The sequence below is a fragment of the Poecilia reticulata genome, chromosome 9 (genome assembly GCF_904066995.2).
Source record: "Poecilia reticulata chromosome 9, P_reticulata-male-v2, whole genome shotgun sequence".
Taxonomy (NCBI): Eukaryota; Metazoa; Chordata; class Actinopteri; order Cyprinodontiformes; family Poeciliidae; genus Poecilia; species Poecilia reticulata.
Genome location: NC_088838.1, coordinates 20,742,286 through 20,770,015, shown reverse-complemented (window position 1 = coordinate 20,770,015; position 27,730 = coordinate 20,742,286). Strand labels below are relative to the sequence as shown.

The 27,730-nt window shown below is 41.4% G+C and overlaps 2 protein-coding genes across 2 annotated transcripts; one reads left to right on the top strand and one right to left on the bottom strand.

Moving 5' to 3' along the window:
• On the top strand, positions 1–10,888 carry LOC103470199 (RNA-binding protein MEX3B). Its single transcript, XM_008418434.3, has 5 exons — positions 1–780; positions 3,015–3,253; positions 3,375–3,420; positions 5,205–5,944; positions 6,470–10,888. Exons 1-5 carry the CDS (start codon positions 168–170, stop codon positions 6,875–6,877), a joined length of 2,046 nt encoding a protein of 681 aa, XP_008416656.2. The 5' UTR covers positions 1–167; the 3' UTR covers positions 6,878–10,888.
• A 2,280-nt stretch (positions 10,889–13,168) lies between these two features.
• Positions 13,169–22,321, bottom strand: LOC103470200 (SMAD family member 4). The gene is made up of 9 exons (XM_081610700.1): positions 19,971–22,321; positions 19,655–19,829; positions 18,264–18,518; positions 18,071–18,178; positions 17,929–17,979; positions 17,644–17,827; positions 17,076–17,244; positions 16,852–16,990; positions 13,169–16,594 (listed from the first exon to the last, which is right to left on the bottom strand). The coding sequence occupies exons 1-9, from the start codon at positions 20,208–20,210 to the stop codon at positions 16,383–16,385; spliced, it is 1,533 nt and encodes a 510-aa protein (XP_081466826.1). The 5' UTR covers positions 20,211–22,321; the 3' UTR covers positions 13,169–16,382.
• Positions 22,322–27,730: the final 5,409 nt, after the last annotated feature.

Below are 27,730 nucleotides of genomic sequence, written 5' to 3'. Positions count from 1 at the left end.
GGGAGGGCTGCATGGAGAACTGAAAAGACAAAACAAAGCCCCCACATTTCAACTAACAGGCGCTGGTCGCTTTTTTATTTTATTATTAGTTTTTTATTCACCAAAAACAGGTTTCACTATTTTCTTGTATTCTCTTCAATTTAACAACAATATTTAGTAGGTTTTGCATGATGCCAAGTAGCACGTCTTTGTTGGAGGCCGATGAGGGAGAGTCCGAGGTCCCACCGCCGCTCGTGCACGCTTTCGCCGGTATGGGCCTCGACGAGCACCACGGCAGCCAGAGCCAGGCTCCTGAACAACCAGATGAGAGTGTTTCCTTTCACCATCAGCTCCCTGCAGTATCCCATTTCAGCATCCTCGGTACGGTCCTTGACTTGAAGCCTCTCCCGCTGCATCGGCCGCCCTCGGGGGATGAAGCGAACAAAACGACAGAGGACGAAGAGCTCGAAGGGATAGCGGCCACTTCTTCGGGCGCGTTGCTAGCAAAGGCCTACCGTAATCAGCACCTCCCATCAGGGCAGAGCGGCACAGTGATGGAGCCGCCGCATGTCGAGACGGTATTGTTGTACAACGGAGACGAGAGGGATGATAGCGGCGTTGGCGGCGGCAGCAGCGCGCTACCCCCGGCGGCCAGCATGGTGATGCTCCCACCCGGTGTGTACGGGGAGTCGGGCTTCGAGGCCGAGCATTCGCTTTTGACCCGGAGAAAGAGCGTCAACACGACCGAATGTGTGGCTGTGCCGAGCTCCGAGCATGTCGCTGAGATTGTGGGGAGGCAGGGTAAGGGTTTTCCCGGTGTTTGGTTTGTTTATGAGCCAACAATAAACTCCTTATGGTATCTCTTCAAAACTTTATCGGGGGAGGCGGGGGGGATTTTACGTGAAATAAAATATATAAAGTTTTAAAAGAAGCTAACAGATTTATTGTTCGACTGTTTTAGCTACAACGACTTTGAAGTTGGCATCCGATTCGGAGCCGCCGACACTCGGGGAGTATTTCACTGCATTTAACGACTGTACATCATTGTTGGTCCACTCCAGGTCAAATCTGTGAAATCTGTAGAAGAGTCGAACTTGAGCTAAAGTTAATTTTATTTTTACGCGGGATTTTCCATTCGGGAATCATGACGTTTAAAAACTCAAACCAACATTTTGGCTTTTTGGTCTGATGTATTAAAAGGTGTTGCAGTTTCAAATATGCAGAATTTGAGACAGGAATATGGACAAGATTATAGTTAAAATCCTAAAAAAAAAAATTTCAAGACTTAAGACAGAACAGTGCAAAGAATAAAACACCAAAAAATTAAATATATTTTTTATGATGGAACTTAAAATTCACAAACTGTTAGGTCAAAACCCATCCTATAAAATGCTTTTTTTTTTTTTTTTAAGTTAGACCCGTGTCATGGTCAGAGACACAAAAGACATCTAAATGTAAGGATTTGCATATGTTTTACTATAAAATATGTTGAGTATGTTATCCATTTCAGAATTTAAGTATTTATAAACTTTGAGCTATTGTGGAAAAGGTAATTTCTTGAATTCAGTGGAATTACCCTTTAGCCGAGAGCCAAATAGGAAGCCTCAAACCACACGCTAACTTCAATGTTGTTTGGCTACTGCGGCTGGCGTTAGCTCAAGCTAACTTAGCTCCCACTGCTAACTGGGTCAACACCACCCTGACCCAACATCCTTATAAAAAAGTTTACATATCAACTTCTTCCGTAAACCTGCTGTCTCCAACCTTCAGTTCTTGTGAATTACTTAATATTCTGAATATTTTTGTGGGCTTTGTGAACTATAAGAACATCCTCGGCCGAATATTGTCGTGCTTCTACCCGGCTTTGCTTTGTCTCGGAGCAGAAAGGAGAGAACAGAGCTGGTCACCATTGCTATGCCACATCAGCTGTTGAAGATTTAGCGTGCTCTTTGCTCGTTATTGGGGGTTTACGTCTCACAATTGTAACCTAAGATATGTGTTTAATATAAAAAATGTAATTTTTCTCTATGTAGGGCTTTACATAATCGTATAAATGAAACTGGTCGTGTGAGTGTTATGTAGTGTTTTAGATCAGGTGGGGGAGGGTGGTTGGTGTTGACAACAGGAAATGGCTCTGGTAATAATGTTGGACTCTCACCCACTGCTAAAAGGAATATTTAATTCATAAGCCCAGCTACTTGGATGTGGAAATAATGACTGGAAAGTAGACTGGACACCGCTAAAACAAAGCTCAGCCGGAGGCAATTTACCATTCAGAAACCTTGTACTTGTGGCCCTAAAACTCTTATGCAGCCTGGAAAAGTAGGGGATTTCATCTGAGTGTTCTCCAGGTCTGAACAAGTATGAAAAAATAAAATAGAGGGTTGTAAAATGTTTAGATTGAGAGACCTTATTCCTTTTCTGCTATTTTCTCTTTTATTTCCTTGCTTTGTTCTTGTTCCTGTTTTATTTACTTCTTTTCTGTCTGTCTTTTCTTATTCCTCTCATCCTTCCCATTTTTTTATCCTTAGTTTTTTCCTTCAGTATGTCTTCTTTCACATTCCTTTCTTGTCCTTTTTCTCATTGCCTTTCCTGTATTGTTTCCTAACCTTTTGGTTCTTTCCTATTTTGCTTTCTTTGTTTCCCTCTTTTTTTTTTCTTCCATTCCTTTCTTCCTTACTAAAAACTGACACAAAAACAGCCCACCCTGTATCGATGTTCAGTTCTTTTTTTAGCCCTTTTAAAGCCAAAATTTCCAATCGTTTTGTCTTTTAGATAAACATGAACAGACATCAGTTTGTTTGCGGTCATTGACTGGTTTTGTTGACTAGAAAATGTCAAACAGAAACTAACACTGCTATTTTTGATGGTTGATATAAAATCTAGAGGTCTAAACTGGAAAATGTATAGAAAAAACTCCCAGAATTAACCCCACAGCGAGCAAGAATTGCTTGACTAAAACTGTCCGTAGATCTTTACATCAATATAAGTTTACAAGCTGTATCAGTTTTTTTGTGCTTGTGATGTTCCTCCAGGCTGTAAGATCAAGGCACTTCGAGCCAAAACAAACACCTACATAAAGACGCCAGTGAGGGGAGAGCAACCCGTCTTCGTCGTGACAGGGCGCAAAGAAGATGTAGCCATGGCTAAGAGAGAGATCCTGTCTGCAGCCGAGCACTTTTCCCTGATCCGAGCCTCCCGGAACAAGACCGGCCCTATGTCTGCTGTGACTGGCTTGGGGGCCCCTGCTCTACCTGGGCAGACAACCATTCAGGTCAGCTTGCATTCACCTATTGATGCCGTTGTTCTCTTCCACTGTCGTTTTAAAAGCTGGTTACACTAAAAAGGTGGTAATGTTTATGTGTCGTTTTCTTTTCCTTTTTTTGCCCCATCAGGTGCGCGTCCCATATCGTGTCGTCGGTCTGGTCGTGGGCCCCAAAGGTGAGCTGCTCCCATAAATGTTTCTGTGCTCCATTTACTTGAGATCATGTTGTAAAAAGAATCAAAGTATAACCAACTGCATCTGTTCTGCTACTTTTTTTGCTTGAGTATTGAAAAACAAGCAAGTTTTTTTTCCCCCCCAAATAAAAGCTTATCTCATTTCCCTTTCTTCCTGAAAGCAACCCGTTTATATGTGCTAGGAAACAGCATGAGATAATCAGTTTATGCAGCTAGTTTCCAAGTATTAGAAAACTCAGTCATCTGCAAGATCATAGCTATCCTGCCTTTGAAGTTCTTTGATTTCTTCAATTGTCTTTCACTTCCCCGAACATCATTATTCTCAAAATCTCTTGAGTTTATTTCTGAAATGAATCTATAAACCAGTGTTTCCCATGGTCCTCAAGGCACACTGCCCCACACGTTCTAGGTGTTTTCTTAGTTCAGCCCAGCCGATTTAAATTGATGGTAGATTAACAGGTGTTTTCTGAACTTTATTCAGCTGACTCAGATGAATTAAAGCAGAGAAACATCTAAAACATGCAGGCCAGTTTGCCTTGAGGACCAGCATTGGGAAACTCTTCTCTAAACTATTCTCAGTAAACTAACCATACGAGATAAGAACAGTAAAAAGTCCAAAAGTTGCTTATTTTTTCTAGCTTGAGGGAATACACAGAAGTGTTCTGGCTGTATTTCAAGACATCTGTTCATTTGCCTTTATTTAGTGTTGCCCTTTTAAAAGCCTTCTGTCCTCAGACTGGATTTTAGTGTTTTGCACTTCAGCCAGGTGAGTCATCAGAGCAGCTTTCAGTTAAAAGCTGTAATTATTTCACAGCTGGGTTTCTTTAAAGCCAGGGGTTATAATCATCACCGCCATCTGAAGGAGAGTAATTACTGAATGTATAGGGCTTTTCGCAGAATTTTGGTGTTACTTTGCTTGTGGTTTTCCCAGCTTCTCCAGCTGCATTTTATGACAGCTCTGTTTTTTGTCCAAATGTCTGCACATCATTAATGCTTTACACTTTTTTGTCCTACTGGGCAGATTGTGTTCTTTCGATAAATTAAAAAAAATTATGTGGTACATTAATTTTACCTTTTTAGTTTTCATTTGTTTTACTTTCTGTTATGCTACATGTATTATGTTTTGTCTCTTGTTTTTACATCTTTGTAGTGCCCTTGGTAGATTCTGACCTGTAAAAGGTGCTACCTAAATAAAGTTTACTTACTTTAAAAAAAAATCTTTTCTATTAATCTTAATTTTGGTTTATCGGTTTGCAGTCAGTAGTAAATGGACAAACCAAACTTTCTTCCTCCAGCTTGAAAAACCTCATTAAAATTAAAATCTAGTTGTTAGAAAAATGCTAATTCCCCTCTGCAGTGGTGTTGGAGAGGAATAAGCAGACTGGTTTGAGATGAGGAAAAGGGAACAGATGCTGAAATGGCCACTCATTACAATCAAAGTAAGTGTGAGACCACAACGACCCACTGAGCCTTTTGAGCATTCTCGGGGAACAGTTTGCACAGCTTCCCCCAAAAAATGATGAATTGGAAAAACGCTTCCTGGAATAACGTGGTAGAGTGAGAACTTGGTGTAACCGTGACGATCCACTCTGCCTTGGAAACGATTCCAGCTGGTTGTGGTCACTGAATTAGACATTTCTAACCCCAAAGATTCTAATAATATAAAGTTTTTTTTCCCCTTGTGCTTTTGAGTTGGGGGTGGCTTCATGGAGTCAAACTTACGCCATCAATTTTAATTTTAATCTGTCCTCTGTATTTTCCCCCAGGAGCGACCATCAAGCGCATCCAGCAGCAGACGCATACCTACATCGTGACGCCAAGTCGGGACAAAGAGCCGGTGTTTGAGGTCACGGGGATGCCAGAGAACGTCGACCGGGCGAGGGAGGAAATCGAGGCGCACATCGCCCTGCGCACCGGTAGCTGCGGGGGCGTCGAGGCCCCTGGCGTGGATAACAGCGATTTCCAATTCAACGGGACCGACGTCAGCTTCGAGACCTCCCTGAACCCCGTTGGTGTGGGGGAGGCCGGGTGGCTCCACGCAGGCGCGTCGTCGCCAAGCGGTGGAAGCCTGTTGCCGGTCAGCATCAGTGGTTCTCAGCGGGTCAACAGCAATATCAGCAGCGCCGTCAGGATGTCTTCCACCTACCGCAACGACAGCTCCAGCTCTCTGGGCAGCGGCTCCAGCTCGGCTGATTCTTTCTACGGCGGCGGGAACGGGAACCGGATGGCCGACTTCAGCCCAACCTTCCCCTTCAACGCCAACGCCAACACCAACAACAACAACAACAACAGTACAAGCAGCAGCACAAGTTTCTGGTTTGGCGACGGCCTTCTCAGCGTGGGGTCTGAAGAGCCCTTCAGCCTGGGAGGCGGAGGGTCCTCCTCAGGGTTCGAGCCCTTAACCATTTCCACTGCCCATACCTCGCAGTCCGCTGCCCCACCGCACATCTGGAGCCCCTTCGTGGACCAGTCGTCACTTCAGGCCTTCGATTCCCTGCAGTCCCAGGTAAATTATTCTGCAGACATCGAGCCGGTCTCCCACCCGAGTTAGATTCTAGGGCTGCCAATGACGGTTATTTTACTGATCAGTTGTTCTGTTTATTATTCAGACAATTAATCGGATAAAAAATTTGGCAAATTCTGCTGACTTTTCGTTTAATCACATAAGCCATTTGTGTACATTTATAGAAATGCATAAAAAAACAATACAAGTAAACAGATAATTCAATTCGTTTTTTAAACGGCCAAATAAACATTTACTGCCAAAAAAATGCAACAACATAACATTCCTTTAGTGTATGCTTCATCATTTGATTTATGTACCTTTTACATTAACCGATTAACTGGATATCAATAAATTATATATAACTTAAATTAACCAGCTAAAGCTAAAACTGCAACTTGAGAAGTTCTGTTTTTGAACATATGGTGATTTTATTTATTTATTTTTACTAATGGAAGTCTGTATACTCCAGTTTGCGATTGATTACTAAATTAGTTGATTGTTTCAATAATCGATTAATCGTTTCAGACCAGCCAACCTGGCACCCCGCGCCTCTCTCCAACTTTTTCTGGGACCGAGGCCTTGGAGCACCCTCAGGCCCAGCGTGTTCACCGAAGGCCTTTCGGGTCGGCCGGGACCCTCGACGCCCACAGGATCCCCTCCTACAGCTCGGCCTTCTCCTCCTCCAGCGAAAGCACCACTTCCTCTTCGCCCCCCGACTCCTCCTTCTCCTACCGGCCGGCGCTCGGCTCGTCCGGGAGGGTGCAGGAGATATGCATCCAGTGCATGGAGAACCAGGTGATCGCTGCCTTGGTTCCCTGCGGCCATAACCTGTTCTGTTTCGATTGTGCCACACAAATCTGCCAGGGCCCAGAGGCTGTGTGCCCCGTATGCCTGTCCCCGGCCACGCAGGCCATTCAGCTGCGCAATATGTGATTAGTTTGAATCCATGTTTTTTTTCCCCCTTGATGGCTGATTCAGGGGTCAGCCTCCCCCTGACACTTTGGCTCATAGCTTAATGTGTGGGACTTTAAAAACAAGAGCCCAAATCAGCGTCTGGGTAATTCCTCGCTCCAGCTTTCCCCAGGCTGGTGTTAATTTGACAAAGGTGCAGAGAGTCGGTGAAGTGGGATAGGAAGGGTGTGTGTTTAGGGCATGGGTTAGGGTGCTGAGCCCGTTCTTGTGCCTGCTATTGTGAAGTCTTCTTGATTGAATAACGGGAGGGTTAGAAGCCCTCTATGTAGCATTGGGAGGGTTGGAACTTTATTTTTCTTTCTCATCAAAATTTTTTTTTCTCTTCCCATTTTATTTTTTTACTTCAAAGTATATTAGAGAAATGTTTGCCTTTAGGGCCAACACTTTATTTTTTCATTTTTGCCATTTCAGACATTTTATCCCAGACGAATCTTTGAAAGAACAAGAAGCGAGCATGTTTACTCGCAGTAAGACTTCATATCAGCCAGCGGTGTAATTACTCGGTGAGTGCAGCAAGAAGGGAGGCATCCAGGCAAGTTTCTCACGTTTCCGGCTCCTTTAAAAGGGTACGGTTTACGTCCAAATTGTAAATCGATTAATTTTTCATAGGTCTGAAAACACTCCCAAGGAGGGTTTTTAAAATCAAGTGGGTCAAACCTATAACTGGAAAGTTTTCACACTCCATAAGCAATCATATTTTTGATCCTTAGACGAGGACGTTGTGCTTCTTCAACATCGCCGCTTATCTTTCCCGTTACACTTCAACCAGTTTACGGTAAACTCGTGCCTAATTCCCAAGCGTGAAGGAAGGAGACAAGTGGTTTCAGCTGACATGGTGTTGCTCTGTTTTCAAACAAACTTGTGGCCTTTTTTTATTTGGAAAGCCTATAATTACCATCACCACACTATCTCCAAAATAAAATCCCAATCTCCCGCTCAAAAAATAAACTCTCAAGCTGACAGGCGGAAGTGGCATCTTGATGACACAAAGGTAGAGTTGATTGTTTTTATACTTTTTCTTCCCTCTTGTTATAGTTTTTGTTTACATCTTCACATGGGGAAACCATACGCTGGTTTTCACCTAGAAGGCTAGGCACGTCTTTTGTAACATTCCTCTTCTCTGGTATCGTCGTTTTTTTTTTATTTTTTTATTTAGGCTCGTCATTCTTAACAAAAAGTATCACTTGGGATCAAAACTGGCAGATGTTTCCAGCTGTAATCTTGAACAAATCCCAGTGAAGTACAAACTGGCTGCTTTTGTTGTACACGTTTTTATTTCCTGTTTTTAAAGCCATCTCGAGAATCTTCTCTTTAACTTGAATGTTGATTTTTCTTTTTTCTTTTTTTTTTTACTTGGACCGCTCCATCCTGCAGCTGTCCGCTTTATTCCACTGAGATGTGAAACGAAGATGAAGGCCATCCACTGCTTTTTTTTTTTTTTTTCCACCTCATCTGCCCGGCCTATGCAAAAATCATCTCAGTATTTGAACCAGTCCAGAAGAAGCAGGCAGATACAACTCTATGAAAACAGTGTAAGCACAGAGCTCAGATACAGTCGTAACTATGGAAACTTCTCACATTTTGTCACATAACATCCACAATTTAAATTTAGTTTATTGAAATTTTGTATTTGTGAAAGACCAACATAAAATAGCACACAATTGCGAAGATCCTAGTTTATACAAAGTATTTGCATTCAGCCCACTAGAGTCAGCACTTAGAAGACTTTGCAGCTGAAAAGTGACTGAAATTTTCAGCAAAAACAAACTCATTCAATTATCAGCCATTATCCCAGATTCCCAGTTGGATTCTGTGCCTTTCTAACACATGAAGATATATTTTATAATGTAATCCCAACCATTCCATTGTGAATGTTTCGTGATGTCCTGCTGGAAGGTGAACCTGTGCTGAAGTTTCAATATTCAGCAGCTGCTAACAGGTTTTTTTTTTTTTTTTAGCTTCATGTATTTCAGATCAAATTCTATGTCCCTGTTGAAGAAAAAGCATAACTACATCATGATGCTGCCGTTACCATGGTTCGTGGTTGTCTAGCGGTGTTTTTTCCCACCTGTCGTATGTGGGCCAGAAACTTTAATCTTGCTCGTTTGACGGGCTCACCTTGTTCTACCTGCTTCCTGTCTGGTCTGTCTGGCGAACTGAGCTTCTGTTTAACGGTTTTTCACATTTTCTTAAAGTCTGTCTGCCGTGTTCCCTGGTTTCCAGCAAACATCTGGAGCCTTCACAGAACAGCTCTGTTTGGGTTAAGATTTAAGTGCAATTCATTTGCTGATTAATTGCCTTCTGGTTGATCACACTGGTTTTTATGTAGGGGTATCTGACTGAAGGGGGCTGAATGCAAATTCCTTCCACTTTACAGTTCTGTACGACTTTGTTGGCTTTTACCTGAGAATCCCAATAAAATATTTTGGGATTTAATGTGACAAAATGTGAAAACTTTTAAGACTTGCTAACTAACACTCAAAAGTGTGTTTTCTGTTGGATTTCAATCGGGGCTAATCTTCAATTACCTCTCTCTGAACATAAAGATTTTCTAGTTTTTTTTTGTTGTTGTTTTTTTCTACAATTTTGTGCACTACAAAGCACATACTTGACACACTATTGAGCAGTTAGGACAAAACACCTCATCTCACTTCTTCCATGCATGGATTTATTTCTTGTTTCTCAGAACGGTACATACGTGTGGAAATCATCTCAAGTATTAACTTTAAACACCTGTGTCTATAGATTCCTGTAGGACTGAATCAGTTCAGACATTTTGAAGGCGGGTTGGAGGAGGAGGAGGAGGAGGAGGAGCAGCTGGAACGATTTCACTACATAAGGTCAATCCTGTTGCTTGCTTTTTGTTTGTGTGGACGTTGGACTGCAGTCCCTCCAGCATTCCAGCTGTGATCAGTATTTCGGACCCATCAAGTCATTTCAACCTAAACTCCTCTGCATCCTCTCCTTCGCGGGCGGGTGAACTTTTGTTAGGAAACGGAACCAAACGAGACCCAAAAGTGCAAAAAGGAAAAAGAAGAAGAAGAAAGAAAGGAAAAAAAAAAATCCCACCTCACCTGCGTACGTCTTCTCTTTTATCCGTCCCAGTTATTTTAAATCTCTCATCTCTTCAAAGGATTGATCTTTTTATTACCGTTTTTCTTTCCACCTGAGGGAATGCAATACACGACCGGCCCTCGGATTATCGACATGAACCTATTGACGTTTTTTTTTTTTCTTTTTGTGTATGTATTATATAAAAATTACTGTTAATGACTGAGAAATATACAGAACTTATTTTTATTTTGTTACATTTCGTATATACATAAATATATCTATATCAAAATGTTTACAATAATATTTTAAATTTGTTTCTATTTTTACTTTTTTTTTTTTTTTTGAGTGATTTTAAGCGAATGAAGAGCTGGAAATCCAGATGATGTTGCAGAGGAGAGCGTCTCAGTGCTATCTGCTTGTAGTCTAGTTAGTAGTTTACAGTATTGATGATGATTAATAGTATTGATAGCTGCCGTTAAACCTAGTTGAAAGTGGAATGTGCATCACGAGCATGTCTTCATCATTTACCGCCATTGTGGATCTTCACTGCAACTGTAAAAAGGCCAAGGATTCAAGCTGCCTGTCATGTCTGTACACCACCAAAATTAAGAACGGTATACTATTAAGATGTATCTTCGATTATCTATCTCTAATGCATATTGTTCAAAGCTGTACCAACGGTTCAAAGTATTTGCTAATTTTACTACACTTTTGTTATGTATATGTGTAGGAGGAGTCTTAAGGCATATAAATTCTTCAAATTAAGTCAGGAGTTTAAAGCAGACTATATTTTATAATGGCCTTTTAAGTTATTGCGGCCAAAGCACTGATATTATATATTTGCTGTAAAGAGAATTTTAAGAGTTTTATTTTTCTGATATTAAAGTTACGTAATAAAGACGGTTTCATTTTAAGCCACTTCAGATTCCTGTCGTCCTTTTATTTATTTTTTCTTGTAGTCACGTTGTGGCTCCGGGTAACTGGAAATCCCAGCGCAGGCTGCGGTTGTGTTTAAATTGTTGGGATTAAACCGGGATTAAACAGAAGATTACCTGCTTCACGGAGTGCAGAAAGGCTGAGTCAGATCTTTGACTTTGCGGTCTACCTCGATGAAGAAACTGCATTGTCCATAAAGTTGTTTCCAGACTTTATTCTCTCTCTGAGCTCCAGTTTGAGTTTAATCGATAAGAGTCAGAAACATCTCTGTTTCTGTCGAAGCAGGTTGTAATTTGGTTGGTTCACACGAGTTTCTGACTCCACAACTTGCTGACATCCGTCTACGTCTTAGTCTGAACATCCGATTATCCACCAATTCATCCTTTTGTCCATCTGTCCATCCACCATTGCTCATCTTTTTCAATCAGCTCATCCATCCATCCTTCCTGCCAGTCAGTCTTTTCCTCATGTCCCTTTAGTCATCTTTCCATTTTCACATCCACTTGTTTTTCTGTCCACGTTTGCTGATCTGAGCTTTCATCCATCTAAGTAACCATGTCAATTTATCCTTCCATCTACCTCTTTATCAATTTATTTCTGTCCTCATCTAAGTCTAGTTGTACCTTGTTTTTTTTTTCTTTTGCACGTTCCTAAATCTTACATCTGTATGTCTTGAATTTACAGCAAAAAGAAGAAACTAATAGTGAAAGAGAAAATCATTTCTTTTAAAAAAGATGTTAAAAGTGTAGAAACCTCAGATTTGAAACGTGAATGTTTGAAATGCAGCTGCAGCTGGTGAAGAGCCTGAGCCTGACCACTTATGTGTTTAAACTGTTAGTCACTCGCCTCAGTGAGCGCCTCATCTTCTAACATCGATTAAAAAGAAAAGTCTGTTACTAAAATGAGAGTAAAACACTGTTCATAGAAGAGGACTGGTTCCCTGCTTCTCGTCGGTTGGACCCATGATGTTACAAAATGTCCTTCAAAATGAGAATTTAAATATTTTATTCTACATAACATTTTTTTCTTGTACACATTAGCAGACACACTACAGTGAATGTGAAACGGTGTATCTCAATAAATCAGAATACACTTTCATTGCAAAGGTGAGCGTTTTGAAATTCAGTTCAAAAACAAATACTTATATTTCAGTTTTTATTTACTATTCTATAACTATATTTCACTTTATTTCTGATCATATTGATGGTGGCTTACAACTAATGTAACAAAAATGTGTAGTTTAACTTATAGTTAACCTTTTTTTATTATCGTGTTTAACAATAAGTTTAGAAAATAGAAGGAATAAAGTTTGGACCAGGAGACATTTCTCCATGCTTTGTCCTAAAATAGGCATAAAAACAAATTTCAGATTTTTCGTGGTTTTTAGCTGCACACAAACTTGACCAATAAAGCTTTTCACTGATTCTGAAAAAAAAAAAAAACTTTAAAATTATAAATTTGTCATTGATTATTTCAAATATGTAACTGTGTAATTGCTTGAAGTCTGCCTTTTGGATTGAGGTACTAAAACAGATGAACGTTTGTGCTTATTTGTTAAAATGCAACTGCAAAGTTGCACATTACTACAGCACAACATTTGAACAACTAAATTCTCAAACAAGTCAAAGTGGCGGCTCTCAGAAACTCGCTTGAATTGAATTCTGCCATCTGTGTTAATGCTAATATGTATTATTCTCTGAGGCGATGAGAGCAAATCTCTCCCTTATTTCATAAGAATTTAATTGCAGAGCTCCAGGAAGTCTTCTGCCACTTTTCTTCCCAGAATATGAATCAAGAACAAAATGGCGGCATTCAGTTAAATCTCTGGGCTTGTTTTAGCAGAGCCTGTGCAGACTTTAACCTTAGTTACTGCAACAAGTCTACATGTATTCTGTTAAGAGCTGATGGGATGTTTTTGCATAAATCTGCAGTAACATGGCGATTAACAGGGTCTTTCTGACTGAACACACATTCAGGGGGATTTCAGTTCAACCTCTCTCTCACATACACACGAGTGTGTGTCTGGACGGGCTGCTTTTAGTGACATTTCTCCCACTCTCCCACGGTTGTCATAGCAAAACAACCCCCCCCCACCCCTCCCTTTTTATATAATTGTCTAACATAAACACCATAATGTTCACTCAGCGGGCTGTTATGAACTTAATGAGTGTCACTTCAGCTGGAGCTTTAATACAAAATCCACATCCTGATGAATTAGTTTTGGAGCTACTGGCTCAATGACAAAACCAACAGGACACCAAATGGAGAAAAGCAGTCCGTATTTAATTTCTCACATGAGAAAAACAGGTACAGTTAGATCTGAAATAGTAGTCAACATTTACTCACCCAAGCCGGCTTTCGGCTGCTACAATAACTGCAAATCATGTAAAAAAAAAAAAAAAACAAAACAAAAAAATGTTTTCCACCTTTTAAAAAGCACACTTTTGGATTCAATTCAGCATGAATTTTCAGCAGAAAACACGCCGCCCTCTGCAGCTCCACCGGGTAAACAATCGGGGCTGGACAGCGACGGGCTTTCTGGACGACACGACCGAAATCACTGCGAGCAAAAACGCTGCTGGTCAGAACACGGCGAATTATGGAAGACATCCAGGACCAAAAGTGCCACTGATCATTTACATTACATTTGAGCAAATTGTAATCAGTTAAAACTGTAATTTGTCGTATGCTAAAATTATATATTTTGTGAAACTATAAATGCATATTTAAATGAATTATTTCCACATTTAATTATGCATTTACTAAATGATACTTTTATGTAGATTTTTAAACATGACCTAAATGATCAAATATTTTCACTTAATGTGTCGAATTGCAGCATTTTTGGCCCTTGATAAATGAATAAACTGATATTTTGACAATTAACTTTAGACCAAAAAAAAGGTTTTTAAATCAAATCATTTATCTTCCTTCAATAAGTAGTAACATCTTGCTCGTCTTTTAAACTGTTAGACCCCAAAACCTGTGTAAAACTTGGATGTTAAACAGCACAGATTAAAGGTGTGTCTGCTTTAATGTTTAATTTAAAGTAAGAAGAAGCCAAACGTGGTCAGGATGTGACTTTATGAGCCTCTCCTGCCGAGTGCAACGTCACCGATCTACAGCAGACTTTAACTTCCATAAGAAAAGTGTTTGATATGGATACATTCACACATGCATTTGCAAACCAAAGATATTTACATGGATTTATGAGGACAACAGAAAAAGAAAGAAAAAAGATGAATGCAATCAGGGTTTTTGTTAATAAAGGAGGCTTAGTGTTAAATATTGTACGATCTGAATCCAACGTTCTGTTTGTAATCTTTAACTTGCTCTGAACTGACCTGTTCGCTCCTTTAGTCAAAGGTAAAGTGCTACAAATGAACAAATAAATCAGAAAAAGTAGGGGGGGAAAAAGTGTAACGAAGGCTGAGCACAAGCTATAAATCCTCTTATTGTTTTTCTGTCAAACTTCCCACAGTAAACCTGGATAAAGTATGAAGGAGTGCAGCTCGCTTTTGTCAGGACTCCAACCTGTGTGTCAGATATGACTGGAAACAGATTAAGATCAGGACTTCCTGGACTTTCCTCTGTTTAATGTTTACAAAAGACTGTTTTTGTTCTCAGAAATTGTCACTTCTGGTCACCAAAAACACAGATAAACCTCAATCTTTGTACCGAGAGATCAACATCAGTCTCTCCCTCTGCTTGTCTGTGTCACTTCCACATTGAACAGACGAGTTTCTCTCCCGTTGAGAGGGTAAATAGCCGATTCTCTGCGGTGGCATAAAACAGAAGCTTTTTTTAAAAAAAAAATAAAAAAATAAAAATTAGCATCCGTGACTAAGAGTCAGCAGGGTGAGAAGTACTGGGTTTACATGTGGTCAGGAGTTCTTTTGAGGGAATTTGACCCAGGAGTGACACAGGCTGCCTGCTGGAAAATTACAGCCCTGCAAAAGTATCAACACCAGTTTTTCCTGCTGCGACCGCAAACTTCAATAAAATGAATCGTGATCACATGTAATGTGGTGCGTAAAGACTGTGGAAATAAATAACAAAAATCAGAAGATTTAAAGCATTTGTATTCAGCCCCCTTTTACTCCGACGCGTTTTAATGAAATCCATTCAGAAGTCGACCAAGCAACACAGCAGCAAAACGGCTCAGAGATTAAGCTTAAAGCAGGATTAGGTTACTAAACAGTCAATCCCATCCAACAGAGCTCAATCCATTTTCTAAAAAAAAAAATGGAAAGACGACACCTGGAAACCCGGACAAGGCCGACGACGTCATGGGAGAAACCCTGCAAGGAGAGCAATGATCAGGGAAACTCTTTGGATGATCTGCAGAGATCCACAGTTCAGACAAGTTAATCTGTCTCTTCACAAATCTGGTCTATGAGGAAGAGCGGCAAGAAGAAAGCCATTACTAAGAAAAGACCTTTTCGCAGTTTGCAGCGAGCCATGGTTGTGAAAGAAGTTGCTTTGTTCAGATGAAACCGAAACCAAACTGAGTCAACAGCCTAAAGGCTGCGAGGTGGGAAAACCTCCATCCCCGCTGTGAGGCATGGTGGTGGCATCATCATGCTGTGGGAGTGCTCATCTCTAGCAGTGACCGCAAAGCTGATGGGAATCAAAGCGTATTCATGTTTTAAAATGGCCTAGTCAAAGTATCTCATCAGGGGTCCTAATACACGTGCATTCCGAATGTTTAACTTTTCCTGTGAATAAAAAAAAAAACAATGTAGAAAACATCGCATTACTCTAAGACACAAAATACCCAGATGAAATAAAAATGTGAACGTAACAAAAAGTAATAGCAAAAAAAAAAAAAATTAAAAATCAACGACCGAGTATGAATACTTTAGCAAGCCACTTATCTTGTTCAACAGAGACGATGCAAACAGAGACTCGTCTTCCCCGCACAGAGCTGAAGTTTATCTTAAAAAAAAAAAAAAAAAAAACGTTTGACAACAGCTGACCTGGACATGTTCAGACACGTCTCGGCTCCAGGCGAGGCTGAAACTCTGCATCAGATAACGGCGGCTCTCTTTTGATTGTTGCGGCGACCTCTCACATCCTGTCCCGGACGCTTCCGGCGGCCAGGAAGTGATCGGCGTGACCGTCGCACCTGCAGCTGCGGGTCTGAAGCCGTCCTCGGGTAAAACCCACGCAGCTCCGCGACGGTTCGGTAAGGTCGTAGGTCGTCAGTAGCTGGTGTCGTTTATGTGCGTGTTGGTGTATAGTTTCTACAAAGTCCTACAGTTGAAGCCATGCATTAAACGTGAGCACGTAGTTTGAATAGATGGCTTTGGCTCTTGTTGCCGTGAGCAACAGCTGGAGCCTTAGTGCAACGCGACGCCTCGGACACACCTGAAAACATTTATCTATTTTTTTTTTTTTTTACAGTCTGGAGTTCACTGAGGAAGACTAGTCACTGGCCGTGTGTGTTCAGGTGAGGACCTGCTGCTGGAGGGTCTCAGTCCAGAGGCTGGGGGTCAGCGATGGGCATGGTGTGAAGGACCTCGTCCAGGAGCTGCAGGGCTCGGTGCAGGTGGATTTCGATCCAGCAAGGGGTCTCCTTGATGCTCTGCCGGGGGTAGTCGGGCCCCCAGCCTTTAACAAAGCTCATCCTGAGAATGCAGAGCCGTCGGAGGTCATCGACCCCGATGCCGGCGGCGGCAGAGAGACCTGGGAGGGGAGGGGAGGGGAAATTTCTGAGAAAATTTGAAGACTCTAAGAAAGCATATTCAGTCCATTCACAGAAACATCTCAGTAATTCACAATATCATTAACATTTTTTAAAAACCTTTGAAATTAACTTTCATAAAAAATGAAAAAACATCTAAATTCCATGGCTCTCGGTTGCTTTCAACTTGACCGTTTTGGCCCACACGGTAAAACGCTTGGTCGTAGAAAAGCCTAAATGTGCAGCTACTGTCTCTTACTGATGGCCGGAGCGATTCCTCCGACTGATCCAGGACCAGGTATGTTCCCCGCCACGGCAGCCGCTTGAGCGGCCGCCGCCGCCTGAGCCGTGGCGGCCTGCTGCTGCATCTGTCTGTGGCACTGACGGAGGTCGAACACCTGGAGGGACGGGCGGCGCTCTCAGTGCTCGTGTTGCAGACTCAAAAAGTTCAGCATGTCGGCGGAGGAAAGCCGGCGACCTCACCTTGATGTACGCGCTGGGGTAGATCTTGTGGACGGCGTCTCCCGGGGCTCGGCCCGCCTCTCGGTCCAGGTAGTAACTCTGAACAAATACTGCGTGGTCGCTGAGGCATCGCACCCACACGTCTCCCTCTCCTTTGCACTCCAGCTGGACTCCTTTACCGATGTGAAGCCTGAGGGGGGGGGGGGGGGGGGGGGGAAGAAGAGGGAAAACGAGGCGTAAAAGAAACGAAATAAACTATTTAAGATGCTTCCTGCTAGGACTAAAGATAGAGATTATTTTACTGTAGTAATACATTATTCTGACAACTAATCGGATTATAGACAGATGAAGGAAAAACGAGGACGGAAAGAATGACACAAGGAAGAAAGGAAAGAATGAACGACAAGAGGGATGGAGGGAAGGAAACGAGGACCCAAGATAAACCAGAAGGAGAAAGGAAGCAAAGGAGAAATAAGATTCAAATTAAAAGGACAACATTGACGCAGTACGATAGGGGATAAATATTTTTGCCTTAATACTATTTTGTTTTTTTAAGTGCCAGTGTAAACCTGGAAAGTTCTGAGATCACCTCGCTCTCTCAATAGCCTCAGTACGATGGACGTTACTGAGCTGGCCCAAACAGAACCGGTCCCCTCCTGAGGGGTCCACGTAGCCGTCCACCGTCACAATGGGGCAGGAAGACGGCACCTTAAACGTCTCCCCGACCTGGACGTCCATCTCGAAATAAGCAATGGAGCACCAGTAGTCAGGCGCTGAAGGGCAGGACAGAGCGGTCAGCTCATCAAAACACAGTCAAACAAAAAAAAAAAAAAAAACATGTTTTTACACTGAACCTGACAGGATTTATTTATACCTGGATGATTGGATATCGGAGGCTGAAAGGCGAGCTCATTGTGCAGCGGCCCTGAAAGGAAAAAAACATCGTCGTTTTACAAAGTAAAGGCAAATTATGACACAAATCGACTGACGAAGGCAAAGCTTTAGCTTAAAGTTACAGTAGTGTGTTGGATGTGGCATTGGAGGGTGGTGCTGCAGATGACCGTTGGTGTGGTGAGGTATGCTAGGGGGGAAGCCACTGTTCCTGGACCAGTTGGAGCTGGCATCTGGGGGAGGGATATAGATGGAAAGGTAAGAAAAAAAATCTACATTTCCAAGCAGACCAAGGGGAACTGCTTGCGGCCGCCTTACTGCCCGATCCTGCTGGGATGGCAGGGAAGGACTGCGCGGAGACCGACGTGGACGCCTCGGCGGGCGGAAGCAGGCTCGGGGTCGGATACGGCTCTGCCTGAGGTGGGCGGCTGCCGGACGGGGGGTGCTGGATGGTCTGGAGAGAGTGTCCGCCATCGACAGCGGGGAGAGTCGGAGGCGCGTCGAAGTCGTACTCGTCTTTTACGATCAGCGAGGAGCTGGGTCCGGAGCCGGTCAGCGTGAGGCCTGAGAGGTCTGCGGAGCGACAGAACGGGATATGAGCTGCTGAAATGGAAACGAATCTGAAGGACTGACCAGAGGCAGGAAGACGAGCTGGATTGAAACGATCACAACTAAGTGGATTTACTACTTTTAAAACACTTTTTGCCTCCAAACACAGACCCCCTCTGAAGTTTACCCATTGTTAGTCGTTAATTTTAGAATGTCATTGATTTATTTGAACTCTCCTTGTTGAGAGGTAAAATAATGACTCAAAAAACAAGCTTAATGTTTTTTTTTTTTTTGAAGAAAACAATATCTGGGTGCACTAGTTTAAATTTAACCCACAAAGAGACGGAGTTTTGGTTGAGGTCAGAGGTAGGCGATGTGGACTGGATATTTTGTGGTACTGTTTGATAATGATAAAAAAAAAATTATGATAGAAAAGTATTTATTACCTCTTTTTTAGGAAACCCTAACCCAGCATTCATAGCGCCACAAACAATTATCCTGTTCTTGAAAACCATGTGAAACGGACTTCTTCAGGACGCCACTTACTTAAAGAAGTGTGATTAAAATGCACACAGCAGCTGCATTTAATCACATACTCAGAGTTTCATATTTATTGATGCTGTCGTGGAACAGACAATGGAGAAAATAGTAAAAAATAAAATGTGAATAAACCAGTCATATTTTCTTTTTTTTTTACATAATTATTCTAGACCAGGTGTCACCAACTCCAGTCCTCCAGGGCTACCATCCAGCAACTTTTAGATTCACCTCTGATCCAAAATGTCTGAATTTCCTCACCAGCATTCATTCCTCTCTGCAATAGGCTGGAAATGAGCAGTTTATTGGATCCAGGTGTGTTTAAGCAAAGACACATCTAAAAGTTGCAGGACGGTAGCCCTCGAGGACTGGAGTTGGTGACCCCTGTTCTAGACAATGACAGATGAAGATATCGTTGTTTACGAGACTTCGAAAGCCAGAACCGTGGCCGGAAACAAACCAGTTTGAATGAGTTTCCAATTCTGCTGGGAAGAGTCGGCGTTAATTTGACCTTCGTGACCAGAACGAGTCGACGAAAACCCGACCGCAGCTGCATTTCGGACACTTTGAGTGATGCTTCGTTGAAGTGAATTAAACTCAATCTAAAAGTTAGCGTGGCTCACCTATGCCAGGAGACACCACTCGTTCGTAGTGATAGGGATTGACGCACACGCTGTCGCACTTCAGGTCAAAGGCAAACTGGCAATATTTCACATGCTTCAGCTCGTTCTTGTGCAGGTCCGGCCATCGCCACAGCCGAGCGTAGATTACGTGAGGGAACCCTTTACGCCCCGCAACCTGAAGGACCATCAGAGAAGCTTGGAATTAGATAATGGTTGACAACCTCGTTTTGTTTCACAAACTGAAGCGGGAACCAACTATGTCCAACGCCCTGCACAACTGGAGTGCGCTAGCTATTACTCAGTTCGGGTCCATCACCTGCAGTCGTCCATCCAGAGTCCTCTGGATGGTCACACACTTGCTCGGGTGGGCGCCGTTTGTAGTGATGGCCGTGATGAGGGAGTCCAGCTCGTCTTTCTTCTCCTTCAGCTTCTTCACCAGGCTCTCGATGGCCCGTTTGGCGAACGTCTCGCTCTCGCCGCCCTGCCGGTGGCACATCAGGCTGTGCACGATGCTCAGGCACGCGTCGTTGCTGGTGGGTGTGCTGGCGATGGACATCTTAGCTGGGAGGTTGTGCCGCACTTCCTGAGAAAAAAACAGCTGGGCCGCGCGTCGAGAGCTTCACATATCGTCTTCTGGACTTTTCACAAACAGGGCGGAAAAGTGACGCAATTAATGAGAGACTGTAGATGCGAATTAGCTTGTGCTATAATCTGGTACAGAGCGTGAAATGGTGACATTTACGTTTGAGAAGTAAACCGTTCCTTTTTAAATAAAGCTTGTTATTAGTTGTGTGACATCGGGTCTCTCATGCCCCAAGGAGAGACGTGTAACCAAATATATGTATTCACAGTCATTTCAGAGCAGTTATTAGGCTGCAGTTTACCATTGCTATATTATTTACATTCAACATACGTGCCTATAGTCTTTCACATTGTTTTGTTTGCACAAGTGTAAAAATACATTTTAAATAGGCAAATTTGATTATAGATAATTTGTACAGCAAAAGATTTATTTCCCATAAATTACACCACTGAATAAATTGTTCAGTTTTATATTTAGGCTATAATCTGTTTAATGTGTTCCATCTGACCATCTACTTTCCTGCTGGAATCCTGAATTTCTTACAACATCCTCCAATTCTTTCATGTAATCAGTCTACTCATTTTTTAAAGGGAAAATTATATTTAGAGATCAACATTTTTATCTTTAGGAATACTGAACACATCGTAAAAGTCTTTCCACACTTGTGGCAAATTCCATACTTTCCACGCTTCATAGAAAACATTTAAATGTAAAGCATCTAATTTCAGCAACAAAGCGGGTTAACTAGGGTCAAAAGTCCTACTTTGATTCCACACTAATGCTATCACATTAACACATACAGAACATAGAAAAGGATAGCAGCGATTCCTCAAATAAATCACAGATTTGTGTCGAGTCTGAGTGGCGTGCAGAAGGCATGAGCGCTTTTCTGCAACTCTTTTCATTTATAAGATAAACTCGGATAACACTGGCTCACCGTCAAATAATTGAGGACCACCGGGAAATCTGCAGGTAAGGGCGATGTTTAAAAAAACCTAATATGCCTTCGGTAAAAGAAAAGTTTAGGCTGTCTCGCTCATTTGCTTACTAGCGGCGCCAGTCTGGCTGGCGTTTGTTCGAGGGAGGGGGACAAAGCTACTGCAAACAGCAGATCCGTAGCGGAAGTAAGGATATGTTCCCTTCAAAATAAAAGATGAAACACTACGATAGTCGTGTACTGAAATTCCTTTCAAAAAAAAAAAAAAAAAACCTTAAGTGGCGTTTTTGTTATAGAGATATGACTTTCTACCCAGGGTGCCACATGATGAGGGAAATCCATAGATAATTTCAAAATGGAATACTTCATTTATTTATTTTTTAATCCAAAGATTAGTTGAAACAGACATCTAAGCTATTTTAAATATTTTTATCTATCAAGATGCATTAAAAGTTCAACGTGGTCGGTCAAAATATTTTTAAAGTTAAATAAAAGTATTTTTGCCAAAGGGGCTTTATCTGGGAAGTAATGTTTGGTTGTGATCTCCCAGGTCTTTACTATTAAAGCAGTTCATTACTGATAATTTTTAATAACTTGCTTATACGTGAAACCCCCATAACACAAAATAGACAAACGCAAACTTTATAAAAGTTGCCTGTATTTCTAAAAGAGGTGTAATATGACATGCAAAATTTACTTCTCTTTGTTTATAGGAAACATAACAACTACTAGTATAATATTATAGTAACTACTATGGTAAATTTAGGTAAATATTAAAATAATTTCTGTTTTAACATTTGCTTGTTAAAAACTTGTATCATTGATTCAGCTGTGGCTGACTGACGTTTGTCACGTCAACTTGATTTTATTTTGAAAGGTACGATAGGAAGTAGCCCCGCGTTAAAAACTACCAGCTTAACAAGGCAACTACCTGCTACGAAAACATCAGCTAGCACATCTGAATGTTGGTAGCAGAGTAGCTAAGCATTAGCAGACATGTTTTTTTTACAAATAAATCAGTTTAACTCCGGGGAACCTACCTTCAAAAAGTAACTACCTTTTAGAAAAGACAGTGGGTAAATACTCTAATGCAACTATCACGCACATTCCAGGCAAAATATTTTATTTAATAAAAATAAACTGATTAAAGTACCTGAATCTCCTGGAGCTGTGGCTAGCAGGTGAAAACTGCCTCTGTCCCAAGTTGCCCTCCCAGCGGTGAAACTGCGCCAATCTTGTGCACACTCTGGGTTATCTCCCTAAATTCCTCCAATACCTTACCAAAACAGGAGGGGGAACTTCATTTGGAGAACATTTTTATCTCAACATCCCGTGAAGCAAAGAAAGGGCAGGATGAAATCTCAGATTTCTTTTTTTTGTAAACCCCCATTTCAATTCTCGTATCATTTCCTTCAATGGCGCGTTGCGCATGCGTCAAGCGAGCCACAGGTTTGCGAAGCAGTTCATGAGAGTGATGGGAGAGACGGGTCCGTTCTGGGATCCGAATCTTTGGGTTACCCTGCAAAATAAGAGCCGGCGTTCTTTCAGATCACAAACAATTCATTACGTATGCTGCTTTTTTACCATCGACTCTTCATTTTGTGAATACCCATTTAGAATAACCATATCAAACGTATTTTTTAAGCCGTGTGCCTCCTATTAATTTGTGATAAATTGAAAAGACGACTTCTTACTAGAATTTGTGCAGAAAAAGAATTTTTGACTTGTTCTACTATATCAGTTCATCGACTTTGCTCCCCTAAGAGATATTTAAATATAAATATATGAAAAAAGATAAAATAATCCCCCCGTTTCCCTCCCTCTCTGTCTCTCTCCCTCTCCCTCGAGTTACTCTATCAATTAGGAGAGCACCCTGCTAACCGGAATTTATTTATGGGTTTCAGGGTGAAGGGGGCACTTATCCACAGCATGAACCTGGCGTGACCTATATGTAAAAGTTACTTGTGGTTGACTAAAACAAGCAGATTGATTGAATTTGATAGTTTTAGGTCAACTTTAAATTCCAATATTACATAGTATAGAACGAGAATATTAAATTCCTCTCCCGATTTGGCGGAACATGACAGTTTTATTAAACCTGCTCCGCCACAGATGCTAATTTCACAGATTATTTCCCCTCTGTGGATAATGAGGAGCTAATTACAGAGTTCAAATCAGATGCTGCAATGTTTGCTTTGGAAGAAAAGGAGGCATGTGTTTATCCTTTATTTTATCCTCTCCACATTAATGAGAACACTAGAAGCAAAGCGCGTTCACGCACACACACACACACGCACACACACACATTGAAGTTTAAATGCCCCACTGATTACCAATTTGTACCAATTACAGATGTGCCGATTACCCACTGTCAAGGCGCACAGTGATGATTTATTATCAGCTTCAGCAGCTAATATTGATGCCGTGCCCCCATAATTTGACTTTAATTGTCTATAATTTTTCTCTTTGTTTCTATTTCCCATCACTCCCTCGTTCAGCTCACTTTTCTTGGATCTTTCCATCATAAATATCCTTCAATGAGGGATAGAAAGGACCCCAAAAAATGGATACTTGTCATCTCTTTCATTTACATATCAATAGTCCTTCATTCCTAATTAGCATTCCCAAATTTATTGCTCCATACCTTTCTCCTTTCTTCTGTCTTAATTAGCTATACTGTACTTTGCAATATATATATATATATATATATATATATATATATATATATATATATATATATATATATATATATATATAACTCCAAGTAAATCAAACTTCTGTGAAATCAAACTGTCCACTTAGGAAGCAACACTGATTGACAACGGGGACCCTCGTCGGGTCAATCAGTGTTGCTTCCTAAGTGGACAGTTTGATTTCACAGAAGTTTGATTCACTTGGAGTTATATTGTGTTGTTTAAGTGTTCCCTTTATTTTTTTGAGCAGTATATATAATTACAGATTAGCTTTGAATCATCAGATGTTGACAAAAACTGCAAGCAGAACTTGAACTTAGAATCTTAAGGAAAAGGGATATTTTATTTTGTCACATTGTATAAATTTAGATACTAACAAGATACAGGGTGTAATAAAATGGAAATGTGAACTGAATGGACAGTAATGGAGTATTTTCTATACCGACCACCAGAGAGCAGTAAGAACTAGGACTAAAGAGCTCATTTTGCAATGGTTGACTTCAGTGTAAGATACAAAAACAGAGAGATGTCTGGACCTGGCAGAGACATCAACAGAGTAGTTTCTGTTTAAAGGAAGAAAAGAAGGAAAGGAGTCTCCTAAAGATACTAAAATAACTATACAACTCCAGAAAAAAGTAGAAGGATTTAATTTATAAAACATTTTTTGCAGAATGTGCTCGGACGTTTAGCTATATGCTCTTGGAACAGAAAAAAGTGTTAGTTCCCACACCGAGCCCTGTCAACATTTATCTGTGAACATTTACTGGATGGATGGATGGATGGATGGATGGATGGATGGATGGATGGATGGATGGATGGATGGATGGATGGATGGATGGATGGATGGATGGATGGATGGATGGATGGATGGATGGATGGATGGATGGATGGATGGATGGATGGATGGATGGATGGATGGATGGATGGATGGATTTATGTTGTAATCAGACACAAAGAAGGAGGGATGGATTTTATTCTGGTTTATTCTTTTCTACACTGCAAAACCACAAAATCTTCCCAAGTAATTTTGATGTAGTTTCTAGTGCAAATATCTTGCACTTGTAATAAGACAAAACTAACTTATAAGTAACTTTTCAGGAAGATATAGGAGGTTGTTCTAAGGCAATAATTCCTTAATATTGATGAAAGTGTTGGCAGATTATTTCACTCATAACAAAACATTTAGCCATGTTTCCTATGTCTTTTTTTGACTTCTGTGGTCTAATTGTGACTGTCCACAATTAGACAATTGGATTGTGCTGACAACTCATCCAGTAGAGGAACACCGTGTATTTGACATCAATTTGTGGTATTTTTGCAGGGTTTTGATTGGGTGTCACTTGTAGTAAACACGAGTCACTCCAGTAAAGTCATTTAGAGACGAAAGCAAAAAAAAAAAAAAAAAAACAGAAACAAAAGGTTAGAACCCCATCCAGTGTCCCTAACAACATTACATTTGCTTGTTAGAACGATCTAAACATAACAGACGTGTTCATGCAAGACTTGAAAAAATATTCAGAGCTACTTTGCAAAGAAAAACTGTCAATCACAAAGAAACGAGCCTGTAGATGTGCAAAGCTGGTAGACATGCAGCTGTATTTCCAGAGGTGGTTCTGTAAAAGAATTGACTCTATGGGACTGAATAGAAATATATGCCATACTTTTCATATTTACTTTGGAAAACCATGTATCATTTTACTTCCACATGTTTGTTTTGCCACACAAACTCCCATTAAGAAGAGTTTTGTTATTAAATAGTGAAAAGGTTCAAGGGTTGTACATATGTTTGCAATGCAGCATATTTTTGAACATAATTTGTATGTGAATGTCCAAACCTTGGTAACTTTTTGATGAAAATCTAAAAAACTGGTCAGAGGGAGTTGACAATGGTTTTGTGGTGAGAATCTTTTAAATGACAGTTCACTTATAAGATGTCCTCCCTCTAAGACGGGCTGCTTGCTTCACTGTAACATGATGCATGCACCTGCAGATAACGGACCAGCTTCAAATTCTGCTGTCTGATGAAAAATGTTGGGAATAAATGAATGTGCGGTTTCTAAAAATATAAAACAGCGGTGGTCTCCTCTGTCAACTGGATTGTATTTTCCGTCCGCCCACCTATTCATCCTAAAATGGTGCCCACGCTTTGTGCTTCCTGTCGTTCCCTCGCCACCTTTAAACTCCCCACTCCTTCCTTTGAGTCCTGAACACATCACATAAATGGATGATGGATTAAATCTGAAATCTTTCCACCCTGCTGGTATTCAGGAAATTGTCCTCCCGGCGGGAAGTGGATGCAGATGGAGGGATGAATTGATGTAAATGGAGAGATAAAAATGGGAGCCAGAGAAGGTTGGTCTTGAGAGATGGGAGGTGTTTAGAAGATGGATGGATGGCTGGTGAACATGAGAGAGACAGAGAAGGGAAGAGATGGAAAACAGGACGGCGCGCGAGAGGAGATGAGTGAGCTGTCGGTTTGGAGATAAATCAGGGAGGCAGCGCGCTGAGGGGGGTACATGTCCACGAACGCACGTGCAAACAGATGTGTGTTTTGCGATCACGCTTGAACTCACACAAGTGCAAACACAAACACGCGCACTTACTCACTCGAGCACACTCTGCCCCACGGCAAAGTGGTAAAAGGCCACGGCTGATTGGGCGCTGCAGGCCAATTTCGCCCCGAGTGGCAGAGCGGTGCATGTTGGGATGTTGGGATACAAACGCAGTTATCCATGAAGGCATGAGGTAGGTCACCTCTTTTCGCTCCGTCTCTCTCATCCCTCACGTCCTTCTCAACCTTTTCTTCCGTACATCCTCCTCCCTTCTTATTTGTCTTATTTTATTTTCTTCCTGCAGGGCTTCTTACCTCTACACCTCCAAAGCTCCCTTTACCTCCATTCCTATCAATCCATCTCCCACAAAGAGAGCACATTCTCCCCAGATGAAAACGGCAGCTCTTAGTTCCCCGCTCTTTCTGGCTCAGTTCGTTTCCATCTGTCATCCATTCCTCTAAAATCTTTCTTTTCCAGCTTTATTCGCCCTTCAGTCTTTTCCCCGGCAAGCCCTCTCTTATGCTAACACACACAAATGTCCAACGCAACAACACAGATGCACACACTTTGGATCCCTGCAGTGTAGTGTGCTAACAGAATAATTAGTCCCGCTTGATGTCTCTGACAGCTCTAATCCTTCTAAATGGCCACCACATGCCTCCCTTCATCAGCCCATGGCTAGACACACAAACTGCACACGTTCAAACTTGACTGTGCACAACATGCTTGCAACTCTGGTGAAAAATATGGTGGATACATGTGTTTACAATAGTGTTGGACACTCGCATTAAGTGGTGCTTAATAAATAAATCGATTCGAGTCGCTTAGTGCCATGTAGGATATGACATGAAAACAGCATAGGAATTCCATGGTATGATAACCTTGAATCAAGATGCAGAGTCATGTGACAAAATTAGGACTCCTCATTCAGTTGGTAAGTTTGGAAAGTTTTCCAAACTGTAATTTTTTATAAATAAATAAAAAAAAAAAAATACAGTGAGTAACTTTTTAAAAGGAATTTACCACTTTAAATTTTGTGCTCAGTGACATGAAATAAGAGTTTGAAGCAAATTACCATCCATCCATCCATCCATCCATCCATCCATCCATCCATCCATCCATCCATCCATCCATCCATCCATCCATCCATCCATCCATCCATCCATCCATCCATCCATCCATCCATCCATCCATCCATCCATCCATCCATCCATCCATCCATCCATCCATCCATCCATCATATTTTAACCATTTTCCTAGCAGAAAGTTTGTGTCAAGGACCAAGACAGGTGTACTGTGTCCTGAAAAAGT

Excerpts from the sequence above, each read along its gene's own strand:
- LOC103470200 (XM_081610700.1), bottom strand. The coding sequence starts at position 20,210 with ATGTCCATCGCCAGCACACCCACCAGCAACGACGCGTGCCTGAGCATC. Across the intron at positions 19,830-19,970 it reads CTCTGGATGGACGACTGCAG|GTTGCGGGGCGTAAAGGGTT; the intron begins GTGATGGACCCG and ends ATGGTCCTTCAG. Across the intron at positions 18,179-18,263 it reads CATCCCAGCAGGATCGGGCA|ATGCCAGCTCCAACTGGTCC; the intron begins GTAAGGCGGCCG and ends TCCCTCCCCCAG.
- LOC103470199 (XM_008418434.3), top strand. The coding sequence starts at position 168 with ATGATGCCAAGTAGCACGTCTTTGTTGGAGGCCGATGAGGGAGAGTCC. Across the intron at positions 3,254-3,374 it reads CTGGGCAGACAACCATTCAG|GTGCGCGTCCCATATCGTGT; the intron begins GTCAGCTTGCAT and ends TTGCCCCATCAG. Across the intron at positions 5,945-6,469 it reads TCGATTCCCTGCAGTCCCAG|ACCAGCCAACCTGGCACCCC; the intron begins GTAAATTATTCT and ends TAATCGTTTCAG.